Here is a 14,532-nt window from a genome sequence, read left to right as displayed (position 1 = left end):
GTCTGGTTCCTTGAACAGTTTTGCAGTGTGTGATGGAGTATTGGCATGTCACAAAACCATTTTGTGTTACCTTTTTTGGAACGGTAGTCGTTTTTCACCCAAAGCTCGATTGAAATCGATCAATTGTTGTCGGTAGTGTTCAGTATTCATGGTTTCTCCAGGTTTGAGTAGCTCGTAGTAGTAGATCGTTCTAATCCCACCAAACACTGCACTGTGTCTTTCGTCCACAGCTATTTGACCGTGCAACCGATATTGGTGAGGCCCCCGGACTTACGAAAAATCTTTCATGCGTAGGATTCTTGATATAAATCCACTTTTCATCGCCAGATTTTCTGCATTTTTCCATGACCTTCAAACAAATAGTCTCTTGAGCCACATTTAAGTGTCATTTTTGTCCAAAAGTGCTTGCTGTTCACTGTCCTGGAATTTTTTCGGAAGCTTTTCCACGCTTTTCGTCTCTCAAGTTAAAATTGACATTTTTATATATTTGGGACCACTCAAAGCACTTCGATTTTTCAATAAGCCAAAATACTTTGCTAAATGGCAAAACACAAATGTTACCAACGATACATTAAGATGAGGATTACATTGACAATTGACAAATTTCAGTTTCATATTTATATGCCTGTTTATATATCGGTCGTTTCACCCTGAATCATCTATGAAATTTCTTAAAATGATTTTTAAGGAATTATGCCAAATGCGCCATTATAATTATGACAAAGTTTTTATGCCAAATCATTATGTCAAACATCATTATGCCAATAATACTTTATGTGAAATGAGCAGACCCATTTTTAAACCGATAGCGAATTGTTTGATGAAATGCAAACAATAATCCGGTAAGAACGGGGTGCAAAAAAGAAATACTCACCGACTCAATTATCGGGGCGTATTCAAGCTTAAAATAAAGAGCTAGCCTTTAGGTTCCTTTTTCCTAGGAAACCGGCAGATCAGTTATTTGCATGCGAGAGTCCACTGTCCGCTTCCGTCGGGGAATCGGCGAGCGTCTCGAACGACAGACATCGCGTCGGTTTTGGGCCGTCATAGTTTCTTGCTGACGTATCTTCGCCATTAACGATAAATTAGTCAATAAGGTAAATCGAATTTAAGTGATATTAAAATCAGTAATAATAAATTGAAATAAAAAATAACATTGCTACTATCTTAAGGCGGGTAGAACAACTTTAAAACAAAAACTAAGTGCAGTTTATGAGTTATAAAAGATAATCCAGACAAACTAGTCGAAAGCAAAAGTCGATGAAAAGTGAAGACATCAACTCTCGAAAACTTAAACTAATTATCGTGCTCCTTATATTTAGGTTTGGATAGAATTTGTCTACACAGCAAATGAATCAGCACTTAACACAGACTCTACAAAGTTTCAAATTAATCTAGAACGAAAATATTCCCGATTTACCGTTAATTTAATATTTTCTTCATTTTTCTTATTTTTTTTCAGGCTACAGTTCGAATGCACTGAGCAGCGTTAGCGTCGGGAAAACCTCATTAGATGCACATTCACACTTTAGACAGCCAGGTAAATACCATTCTCACAGCTTAACCTTAACAGTTGCAATTCTCCTCCTCCTCCTTCTTCTCCTCCTCCACCGTCAAACATCCGATACCGCTGTTTCGCCAAACGATTGCAATTTTCGCCAGGATAGATTTTCTCTGCCACGTACACAAGTTACTACAAGAGATCTGTGTGTACGTAGCACAACAACTCAGCTACATCTATTCATAATCGATAAACATCGTTTCACTTCGACCACCAGATTCAGAGAGTCAGACTCACCGGGACTAGTGCAGCATCCCGCAGGACTGATGAAGGCTCACTATGGTGGGACGGGGTGCGATGGGAGAGCTCTAAGCTCAAGCGGGGGGATCAATTTTCCGAGTCTGACTTTTGCCGTCCAGCGAACTGCGAAACGAACGTGGAAGCAAACAAGCAGACGAATAATGAAGTTGGATAGTTGGCAAACACGAAACGTAATTAAAAGCATTTTTGGACTGCGATGTTTCCTCCCCCGATGGATGCTTCTCGGGCGGATTCGGAATCCGGATCGTCCATCTGCAGTACAACACGAGATGAACCGTTCCGTTCGGAGTGATGTTTGCTAAACACGGACTCACTCACTGAAGCAATTTCGTTCAATGAGCAAGCACTGACACTCGAGATGATAGTACGTTCGGTTGTTTTGGTAGCTCATCCAAATAGGATTTGCTATCGCGAAACTATGATCTATCAGGGGATTTGAAGTGCTTAGAAGCCAGATTCGGTTAACAATATAATGACTGCTAGTTTTCATGATTCAAGAACCTTGACTGTCTGTTGAGAGCCGGAAATTTTCCGTTTTACTTTAGTAACAAATAAATTAAGCGTCACTTATCAAGATTTAATTTTTTTTCATTTTGAATTTTTCATAAATGAAAATTCAATCCCACTACTGAAGTCAGATCTCTGCATGTCAAACATGTTGAAGATATGTGTAACATCAGAATTCTGTCGTTTTCGCATTGAAACAAAATCACTCACACAGTAGCACATACAAAGCACACTCACAAAGGCAGCTCCGGTCCACCGACCGACCGACCGACGACCGACGTGGAGCGCTCGTAACTCGTTCAGCAAAAATGACGTGAATGAAATTTTGAAATTATTATTATGCTGCTCGCTCTTCATATGAAATAAAATAAAATATAATATGGAATGGCACACAATAGTTGTTCGCTCGAACAATAGAAAATGTTTCATAACAATTTTCAATACAGGGCTTTGTTTTCCACCGCCCGGTAGAAACAGTGCCAACGGGTTTGCCGGGTGCATGCGCGGGTGGGAACGCGTGGCTCGGGCGGTGGAAGCTGAGTCGAACAATGCCTTCAAAAACGTCCCTATTCCAGCAACAAGAACCCTGGGTGAGGGGTTTCCCTCGTGATACAACCACCCGACGGCGGCCCGATAATAATGGCGAAAAACTGAACTCTTGTCAACGGCGGTGGTCCGACCATCTCCGACGCTATACCTCCAAATCCAGCCGTACATAAATACACACTTTTGGCCCACTCCTGATGATTATTATTACACATTTAGAATGGGACACTTGAACAACTTTTCCATCCAGCTCGAAAAAGTCCGTGCTTACGGATCGGAAAAATGAGTTGCTGCTGCTGTTGAGTGAGAAACGCAAACCTCGGTGGCCATCGACGGCGACGACGGCGGTGGCGGTAACTACGGACAAGTTTTGTCACATACCGGCGAGGATAGGTAGGCACTTCTTCAAATTATGGTCTTGAACAAAGCGGGGAGAAAAAAATATCGTTAGAGTGTCCTCAGAAACAGTTGCATCCACACTTGCCGTACCGCATTTTATGCCACAGCCACCATCGACATCGTCATTGCCGGTCGACCGACTGAAGCTGGATGTGGATGTGGATGTGGACTACCGGCATCAGCGAGCGAATAAATTATAGGTGTGAAAATTCCGCTCGGCACTAATCTCTTCCTGCCGGGCGAGAAGTTAGTCATGCAAGGAAGGAAACAGCCGGTAATTTTATCGCTGCCGGCAAATGTACCGAGTTTTGTTTATTTTGCTGGAAATGTTTCAACGTTTTCGAGAAAAATATACTTTTTGTGGACCATTCAGCATCAAAAATTAAAACTGAAAAAATTGATTTTTTAAAATTTTAAGTTATATTAGGTCTGTTTAGAAATTACACACCTACATGAACTGATGCTTTCACGCTCTGCATTACAAATTAAGTTAAATGATTGTTTCAACATAAAACTTAATTTGATCTTTAAAATTGGTTACCAAAGTTTAAAATTGGTTAATACCTAAACCAGAGAGAAACAAATAATCGATTCCAGCCTAGGTACACTTCATGAAAAAAATTTACAGACTCCAAACAATATAACATAAAATATTTTTATTATTCTCTCAATTTCACCTCACATACGACAGTGACGAGACAAAATTGGGTTAAAGTAGGATTGAATGAAACTAATTTAAAACAACGTTAAATATTCACGCAAAAATTCCCTGAAACTGAAAATTTTTTAACTCAGGAGCTTAAAAAGCAAATGTTTAAGGATAAATCAAAAGAACGTTTAAACTAGAGCTGTGAGCTGCCGCCGACACCTTTGCAAATTCCGCTGGCGAAGGATCCTTTGCATGGTCGGCGAGGGATCGGAACTACTAAACCTGAAAGAACTTCAGTATCTGTTCAATGAAAGTAAATCTGAAAATAAAATAAATCTACAAAAATTAGCAAAAATCAACGATGATGAACAATTTGATGTGGGAGATAAATACGACATCAGCTTAACTTAGTGGTGGACGTAAAGTACCCGGTCCCTTGTCAGTAGTTGCTGTCCAGCGACAAGTACCTCTTGTCATCCATTTATGACCAACACATCGCGCTTCACCAAAAAGATGCTTTTCACCGCACCGTCAGCCGCTCTTTCTGCATGATTGCCTGTTGATCAGACATGGCTGGCCGAGACTTCTGCATAAAAATGTCGATTTTGTTCGGGTACTTCTTCGCCGTTTGGTTGGCTGTTCCGATCTCCTGGCCCAAAGCACAGACTTTCATCTTCCTCTTCAGCTTTTGCAGCACTTTATGGTCGTGCAGCATCAACGGGCTGCCAAAACTTGGTTTCCGTTCGTCACTTTTGCCTTTCTCCAAACGAAAGAGGGTTGTAAATGTCGGACCACCTATATCACATCCGACGGACACGAAGTGCCTCCCGATGTTCAACTTTTACGCTCCGGGGTGGAACTACCATTGTAAACAAAGCATCAAGCGTAGTTACTCGACTATTTTCGTCATGGCTGCTGCAAATCAATTGAAACCGATGTCAATTGACATTCTGTTGTTACGATTGGCGATGTATAGGTGGATTCACCATTTTGTTTTAAAATATATGAGCAAAACTAATAGTACACTCCCTCCACAATTATGGATCACCCACAATTATGGATCACTTTTATGTTTCAAGTTAAATAACTTAGTTAAACTAACTATTTGAAGGTATGAAGCATTTTTGCAACGAAATATACCCTATTTTAAATATACCCTAGCTTTTAACACGTAAAACATCCTTTAAATCCCGACATTGATACTTTTTCAATGAGCGTACAAAGTTGTTACAGTTCCTCCACAATTATGGACCATTTAAGCAGAAGTATGATTTTAAAACCATTAATTGTAGCGCATACTATTGCTTAAAAGCAGTTTATAAATGTTTTTGGTTACAGTACTATGTAATCTTTCAGTTGATTCAGTTATTAAACCCATTTAGTGCAAGTTTTCCACGGAAATTAAGCTTATATTATGACTCATCAAATATACAATTATGGATCACTTTTGGAAGCGGTCACAATTATGAAACAATTTTCATCATATTATGGATCAAAATAAAAATACACTTTTTGCAGCAAATTCACTCGATGAACTTTATTAAAATCATATAATAACATAAAATTAACATGTTTCAAATCATATGGAAGACATTGTGTGGCTTTTGGTCTGTCTTTAGATGCCTGCCGTCCTTCTTCGAAGACACCTACCGATCAGCCCTTCGGAATGCTTTTCGCGATTTCACGACTGATCAAAAGAATCATAGCAGCTCACCAGCTGCGTTGGCCCCGAAAAGACTAGTATAGGATGAAGTTTTCTTTTTTCCGAATTGTTATTAACGATGTAGGTACAGTAAACTCTCGGAAAAGTTAATCGATGCAAGAGTTTAATTCAATCGCTGCTATGATGCGACTCTGTATAAAACAGTGGAAAGGCGACAATAAACCGAAAAAATAAAAAATAAACATAGAAGGAAATCGCTCGTATGTGACCGAAAGCTCGAAAAACCAGTAAATTCAAACTCTCTAAAAAGTAGCGTTTTACTGCCTTACGTAGCTTTCCTGTCCTGCGTAGTTCAGAAACAGCATTTTCCAAACACTCGGCTCTGTGCAGCTTTCGATTCTTCTTAAAAAAATGTTTGTAATAGGTGCTAAACTGTTTTAATTTGTAAAAATTACATTGGAATCAAAGTGATCCACAATTGTGAAAAATTACCTTGTTTTGGTCCCTATTATGGATCACTTTGAAAATTACTTATTTTTAAAGGAAAATCATTGGCAACCACCAACATTTCGCGGAATCGTAAAGAACTTAGCTTGATCTTTATGTACGAGTCATTTTTTGCACCTAAATTGGTGATTATGTCACATAGAAACCTTATGAATGAGGAACGTACTGCTTATGCTGATTGAAAAAACGACATACATTTTGATAGATTCTCGATAACAACTTTGTACGCTCATTGAAAAAGCATCAATGTCGGGATTTAAAGGATGTTTTATGTGTTAAAAGCTAGTTAATATGGTATATTTTGTTGCAAAAATGCTTCATACCTTCAAAAAGTTTGTTTAACTAAGTTATTTAACTTGAAACACAAAAGTGATCCATAATTGTGGGTGATCCATAATTGTGGAGGGAGTGTATCGAGAATCTATCAAAATGTCTGTCGTTTTTTCAATCAGCATAAGCAGTACGTTTCTCATTCATAAGGTTGCTATGTGACATAATCACCAATTTTCGAGCAAAAAATGACTCGTACATAAAGATCAAGCTAAGTTCTTTACGAAGTGATTTTCGAAGTGATCCATAATAGGGACCAAAACAAGGTAATTTTTCACAATTATGGATCACTTTGATTCCAATGTAATTTTTACAAATTAAAACAGTTAAGCACCTATTACAAACATTTTTTTAAGAAGAATCGAAAGCTGCACAGAGTGTTTGGAAAATGCTGTTTCTGAACTACGCAGGACAGGAAAGCTACGTAAGGCAGTAAAACGCTATGATGGTTCATATGCAACGATTCATCGCAAAAGTTAAGCGAATGTTAGCTCTCATGCAACAATCTAAAACGTTAATTTATTCCTTAACTTCTTAGAGAGTTTGAATTTACTGGTCCTTTGAGCTTTCGGTCAGATACGCGCGATTTCCTTCTATGTTTATTTTTCATTTTTGCCTTTCTACTATATAAATATATAGTATAAAGGTATAGAAATCACTTGGAAAACCGGAAATGGAAAGAAGGTCCTGCGGGCCGAATGTTATATACCATTCGACTCAGTTTCGAAAACTGAGCATTTTCTGTGTGTGTGTATGTATGTGTGTGTGTGTGTGTGTGTGTGTGTATGTAACGCTTTTCAATCTCACTCACTTTTCTCGGAGATGGCTGGACCGATTTTAATGTTCTTAGTGTCAAATGAAAGGTCTAGGTGTCCCATTGGTCGCTATTGAATTTCATACTGATCGGACTTTTAGTTCAAAAGTTATGTATAAAAATACGAAAAATATGGGACTTCATTATCTCATAGAACCCTTAACCGATTTGAACAAAACTGATTGCATATGAAAGAGGAGCCTTACAAACCCTTAACTTCCAAATTTCATGATGATTGGACTTGTAGTTTGAAAGTTACATAAAGAAATGTGAAAAAATAGTATTTAAAACATATTTTTGTAACATTTAAGAATTAATTCAATGAAAAACATCACACATTTTATTATTATTTGAAAATTACTGCTGAGATCTATCAAACGAAACCGAGTTATTTGAAATCGGACGGTTCATTCAAAAGTTATTCAAACTTTAACATTTAAGCCCCGTATATTAAACCGTTAAAACGTGTGAAATCAAAACGTATCAATCAAATGTTGCTTGTATTCAATGTGTGCGATGTATGTATGTATATATGTATGTATGTATGTATGTATGTATGTATGTATGTATGTATGTATGTATGTATGTATGTATGTATGTATGTATGTATGTATGTATGTCTGTATGTATGTATGTATGTATGTATGTATGTATGTATGTATGTATGTATGTATGTATGTATGTATGTATGTATGTATGTATGTATGTATGTATGTATGTATGTATGTATGTATGTATGTATGTATGTATGTATGTATGTATGTATGTATGTATGTATGTATGTATGTATGTATGTATGTATGTATGTATGTATGTATGTATGTATGTATGTATGTATGTATGTATGTATGTATGTATGTATGTATGTATGTATGTATGTATGTATGTATGTATGTATGTATGTCTGTATGTATGTCTGTATGTATGTATGTATGTATGTATGTATGTATGTATGTATGTATGTATGTATGTATGTATGTATGTATGTATGTTTGTATGTATGTATGTATGTATGTGTGTATGTATGTATGTATGTATGTGTATGTGATGACAATTTGCAATGAAATTCAAGAAAAGTGAGAAACATGTCAATAGTCAGCAGTGTTTGAAGCCTCTTAGTGGAATACGAACTCTGAAATAAAAGAAAAGAAAAAAACTTTTACCGACTAAATTCCACTATTTAATATTTATTCGCGACAGATACGTATACGCTTTGAAATAAGACACTGATGAAGCCTGCACGTCGTAGGTGAACTACGTATCTGTTGCAAATAAATATTAAATAGTGGGATTCAATCGAAAAGTTTTATCTTTTCTTTGATTTCAGAATTCAATAGTCATTTTCTTCACTTGCTGTTGCTCACAATTGTACAAAAAAAGCAAAAAGCGGAGGGAGAAAAGCAGTTAATTTAAGTATATAAGTATAGTGGTGTATAGGATCAAAATACTAGTGAGTTGATTTTTCCAAATAAATTTATACAAATTTCAAACAAATTTTGCGCATCAATATATGCTCTTTTCAATCAATAGATACTAGAGCTTAGAAATGTTATATGAAAAATAGGAAGTAAACGTTGCACGGTAGTAACTTTGTAAGATTTGTTTTCGTTAGTGACATTTTAAAGGACAGATGTCTTATGTCATGTATCATGTTTTAATAAATAAATCAAAAATGACAAGCACTGGAAATCATATCGATCATATTTCTCATTATCAAGCATGTTTATGGCGCAGTTTTTGCAGTATTTTTCGACCTCATCTTGTTTTCCTAATCCTCTAACATTGTAAAAACGATGCGATCAAGCTAATGACTATCTTTCCATGAAAGTACATTCAAAAGAAGGTCAAGTTTTGATTTTCATGCAAAAATAATTATCTGAAGGAGCGCTAGCTAAGAAAAAGTTCAATTTCTCTTTTTCATATCTAATGCTCTATTCAGTTATTTTTTCTAATTCAGATATATTGCAAAATTGAAGCCAAGCAAACTAATACTAAAATTTTGAGATTAATCATTTTGTTGTAGGTATCCTTTTTCTTCAAAAGCGAAGTATAATAATAATTTTTCTGAACTCTTGTTTTTCAAAGATGCTAATTTTTGAACGCATGGTATTAATATCAAAATATCAAAAAAAAATCTACCCTTTGGGCTAAAACCACTCAAAAAAAATATCAAAAAATCTGCTATGAAAACATATCTCATATTGTCAGTTCAAAACAAGTTTCGTATGTGGCTCTGAAACCCGAAAGTTAAGGCCGACCGATTATAAAACTAAATAAGGTGTTCATCAAATAACATAAATGACGCTTACAAATATTTACGCACCCAAGGAAAGAAAATATAATTATTCTTCGCAATACGTTGTGAATTTTACTGGCAAATAAGGATTTTGAGGAATACGGAACGGATATTTAAAACCCGATTTAATCCACCTAGTGGTGAAAGGAACCTTTGTTATACGGTTTTACTTGCTCTTTGAGATAGAAATCAACACGTCTTCGGAACATAATTCATTCATTGGTTAACGTTGCATAGTGCGTAGGTTTTCAAGTTTTTGGAAATTGAATAAGTTTACAAAATTTGAACAAAATAGCAGCACCTATAAATTTTGATAGATCCTTTTTTTCATGAAATTACTGAGTACGGGTAAGTTGGTTGTTACTAATTTGAGTAAGTGCAAGTAAAAGCAAGTTGTAAGAGGAAATATTATTCTTTAACATATTATTCTTTAACATATTATTCTTTGAATGCCATATTGTTATAAAGTTACAAATCGCTGTTCAACTAATGTATATTCTTCAATTAACTTGTTATGAGCAAAACGTCATAATTATTCAATGCATTAATACTTTAAATTGTTGAGAAAATAGATCAGCATAAACTGACATCACAGAAACGAAGCAATCGGCATGCAAGGTGTACCGCGATTGGCCCTGGAATTTTCTCTCGTTTCTTCATATGGAAAAATGGTATCTGTATGCAGCAAAACTATCAGCAAATATAAAATGTAAATGTATCTGTTGGTAGTCGAGTCATTCGGGGTCAAAATCAAGGCATTTTTTTAATCAAAGTTCTACAGTACCTAAACAAACAAACATAGAGATACTCTATATTCATCAAAGTTGTGTATTTTTACTATTTATACAATTTTGTAATACATGAAAAAGTCATACAACAATTACAAAAAGAGCTGAAAGAGAAAAAACTGATTTTACAAATTCATATACAATGAACAAGATTTTTCTATCTTCGCTGAATAGATAGAAGGTTACTGTATTCAACAAAATTTCTTGTAATAATATGTTCTAAAACTTTGCAGAACACATCAATATAACACATTGAATTGAATATAACACATTGAAACTGAAGAAAAATATTTTTTTTTATTTCACTTTTAGGGGGATTATTCAAAATTTAAATTGCGCCAGATGATAGAACTTTCAATTTCAAGAAATTCTTCCGAAGGTTCCATAAACCTAAAACCAAGTTTTCCCAGTCAAAATTCTAGCGCGCATGTCTTTTTGGCTTTGGGCCATTGCGCGCGAGTAACCATATTACAAAAGTTGGCGCGAGTGTTGGAGGGTTAATATCTTTTGATCGACAAAACCGATTCTTCTGAAATTTTGCAGATATATTTGCAGCATTAAAATCTCTAATTTGATGCCAAAATAATTCAAACTCGATAAATCATCTTAGATGAAATCGTTATAAATTATAGTAAATTTTAATGAGTTGTATTCAATTGCTCATAACTTTCAAATTAAACGTCCAATCAAAAAACAAATCAATAGTGATCTATTAGGTTATGTTACCTATCGAATGAGACTAATAACGCCTAAATCGGTTAAGTCATCTCGAAGAAACAGGCGATAATTATTACCTTATCAAAACAGGTCTTTTAAGCATAACTTTTAAACTACTTATTTGTTTTCAATAAAATTTATCCGAAAAATTTAGTGTTAACAAGAGCTTTCATTCGATACCAAGATCGTTGAAATCAATCATTTGGTTCCGGAGAAAATCGTGTCACGTAATTTTCACTTTTTTACTTATAACTTTTAAACGAAATGTCGGACCTCGAAACAATACAATAGTGATATACTAGGCAATAATACCTTTCAAACAAAAGTAATAGCGAACAAATCGGTTCAGCCATCTCAGAGAAACAGGCGATAGAAAAGTTGCACCCCGCACATACATACACACATACACACACACACACACACACAGACATTGCTCAGTTCGTCGAACCTTGTCGATTGGTATATGTGGCTCGGCCCTCCGGGCCTCGGATCAATTTCGTGTTTTTCGACCAATTCCTAAACCTTTGTTATAGTATAACAAAGGTAAAAATATAGTCAAGTTAATTATAGATGTTCCTGAGAAATTAAATAATTATTATTGTGGCAGTAGAAAGGCTAGGTCACGCCGCTAGGTGGATTAATTCGGGTTTTTCGGTTTATTGTCGCCTTTCCACTGTTTCATACAGAGTCGCATCATAGCAGCGATTGAATTAAACTCTTGCATCGATTAACTTTTCCGAGATCCACTGTACCTACATCGTTAATAACAATTCGGAAAAAAGAAAACTTCATCCTATACTAGTCTTTTCGGAGCCAACGCAGCTGGTGAGCTGCTATGATTCTTTTAATCAGTCGTGAAATCGCGAAAAGCATTCCCAAAGGCTGATCGGTAGGTGTCTTCGAAGAAGGACGGCAGGCATCTAAAGACAGACCAAAAGCCACACAATGTCTTCCATATGATTTGAAACATGTTAATTTTATGTTATTATATGATTTTAATAAAGTTCATCGAGTGAATTTGCTGCAAAAAGTGTATTTTTATTTTGATCCATAATATGATGAAAATTGTTTCATAATTGTGACCGCTTCCAAAAGTGATCCATAATTGTATATTTGATGAGTCATAATATAAGCTTAATTTCCGTGGAAAACTTGCACTAAATGGGTTTAATAACTGAATCAACTGAAAGATTACATATTTCTGTAACTAAAAACATTTATAAACTGCTTTTAAACAATAGTATGCGCTGTAATTGATTGTTTTAAAATCAAACTTCTGCTTAAATTGTTCATAATTGTGGGGGAACTGTATACTCCTCGTCATTACACTGATCAGACGTCCCGGATCACCAAACGCCCCAAAAAATGTCACACACGCGCTTTTGACGTAGGACTACGTCTTACGGCAAGGTCATGGATTGAGTGTCATTCCAAAAAATCAAAAAAATCGAGCGTCACGAAAACATGAAAGATTTTTAACGCTAATAGTTCTGCTAATTATGAATGGATTTTCGTGGTTTGGATACCGATCGACTCATCATAAATGTAGCAATTATGTGATTTTATGTGAGTATGTGAAATGTGATTTATATTATAACATTCTTTTTCAAGCTCTAATGAGTGACAATTAACGAAAAGTTTCAAGGTCAAACAACCCCATACATTTTCTTCGTGATCTCCTTGCTTCACTGGAAGAGACTTAGCTCGCAGAGCCGGCAAACCCGTGCGGTCGCACAGAGCCTCGCGCTTGGTGATGATTAGACAAAAATGTTTAAAATATTCTAGTGGACAGAAAAAATCGATGAAATTAGGTCTCGCTGCTTTGGAATGGGTTATTACATAATGTGTCAAACGACTCGGCTCAGCTTGCACGCCAATTTTTTACGGAGGTTTCAATCAAATAATTCTTCTGAACTAATGCAATCTCCAAGTCAGGATGGTATTTTACCTATTTTTTACAGAAAATGGACGACGTTAATAGGCCGAATGAATAAAACAGTTTGCTTTGCTTTTCCCAGGTAAATCTTATGGGAGAAGTAATGAAAATTCTTTTATTCATATGACCTAATGTCCAAGCTCATCAACCTGTTTCGAGCCAGTTTCGCTTTGGGATATATTCCGGAGAATTGGCGGAAAATAGAGGTGGTTTTCATAATTCAGGCAGATAAAAAAGATAAAACCATGCATAAGGCTTTCAGACCAATAAGTCTGACAATGATGGAAAAAAATCACAGATAACTTTATCCGCAACGAGTTTTTAAAGATCGAACGTTAATTGAGAAATCACTCAAATATCAGAAGGCGGCATTTTGTGTTTTCCTTGATATTGAAGGAGCCTTCGATTGCACGTCCTTCATTTCAATCATTACGGCTTTCTTTCAAAACGGAATCGAACACACTACAATGAGCTAGACTCAAGCAATGCTTTCGAGTAAATAAATTACAGCATCATTGGGAGATATGTCAGTCGCAATTTCGGTGATCAAAGGATGCCCACAAGGAGTTTTCTCTCCCTTGCTTTGAACACTGATGGCCGACCCTCTCCTTCACAAGATACCGCAGCTTGGTTTTGAGCCGTTTATTGCTTAAACCGTCGACGTAGAACTTATCATCAGAGGATAGTTTGACGCAGTACTGTTAAGTTGTTTTTAGGCCCTCTAAACACCACCGTGTTATGATGCTTATAACGGACATAATAAAAACCCCATACACGGATAGAAATTTGATCTCCAAAACGAGCAAAATGACTCATGATTCCAGGTTTCTAGCTTATGGTTTATGAAAATACACCATGAATAATAATCATTATATCACGAACTTTTTGCAGTACAACACAACGCAAAATCATGAACTATTATTCATGATTTTGTGCTGTCTGATACGGCTGTTCAGTCATGATTTGACAGGAATTCACATTTCATGATTTCATTATTTCATTCATGGCTTTAGAATCAAATTTCTTTCCGTGTAGAAACAGTTGTTATCATTCTCTAGGCGAAGAAAACATACTATTCAGTAATGAAATCAAACTCCACGGAATAATTTTCGATAAAAAACTTAACTGGGCCTAGATTATGCTGTTAAGCAAGCATCCCGTTAGAATCAAATACAGGGTTGTAGACAAAACAGTTATACAATTTATCTATCCAAATTCTACAGTAGCTAAAAAACTACTCAACTTAACTTGTAGTGAACTACGTACAATTACGGGAGTCCTAACTGGCCATTGTCCCGCTCTTTAACATTTAAAGAATTTCGGATGACACCGAAACCTGCTACTTTTGTAACTCTGAACTTGAAAGTTCAGCGCATTTGCTGTGCAACTACGGGGCTCTAGCTTTATCTAGGCCCAACTTTGTCAAAAGTTTCGTTTCTTTTCTAGAGCCCAAATCCCAAATTAATTGATTTTATTAACCATATAGCACCAAATTTTGGAACAAGACTACAATCCAATGCCCCTGGGTCATACAAAAAAGCCTCGCTGCTTAATCTGC

The 14,532-nt window shown here is 35.9% G+C and overlaps 1 protein-coding gene across 1 annotated transcript in view; it reads left to right on the top strand.

Annotated features, from left to right (window-relative positions):
• Positions 1 to 14,532, top strand: part of LOC128736431 (DNA-binding protein D-ETS-3) — a 194,128-nt gene that overhangs the window by 113,694 nt on the left and 65,902 nt on the right. Inside the window, exon 5 of the mRNA XM_053830913.1 lies at positions 1,463 to 1,540. Within this exon, the coding sequence (XP_053686888.1) occupies positions 1,463 to 1,540 (78 nt within the window). The remainder of the gene's footprint in view (positions 1 to 1,462; positions 1,541 to 14,532) is intronic.

Source organism: Sabethes cyaneus, chromosome 2 (genome assembly GCF_943734655.1).
Source record: "Sabethes cyaneus chromosome 2, idSabCyanKW18_F2, whole genome shotgun sequence".
NCBI lineage: Eukaryota > Metazoa > Arthropoda > Insecta > Diptera > Culicidae > Sabethes > Sabethes cyaneus.
The sequence above is the reverse complement of the archived record's forward strand: the minus strand, read 5'-3'. Positions and strand labels throughout refer to the sequence as shown.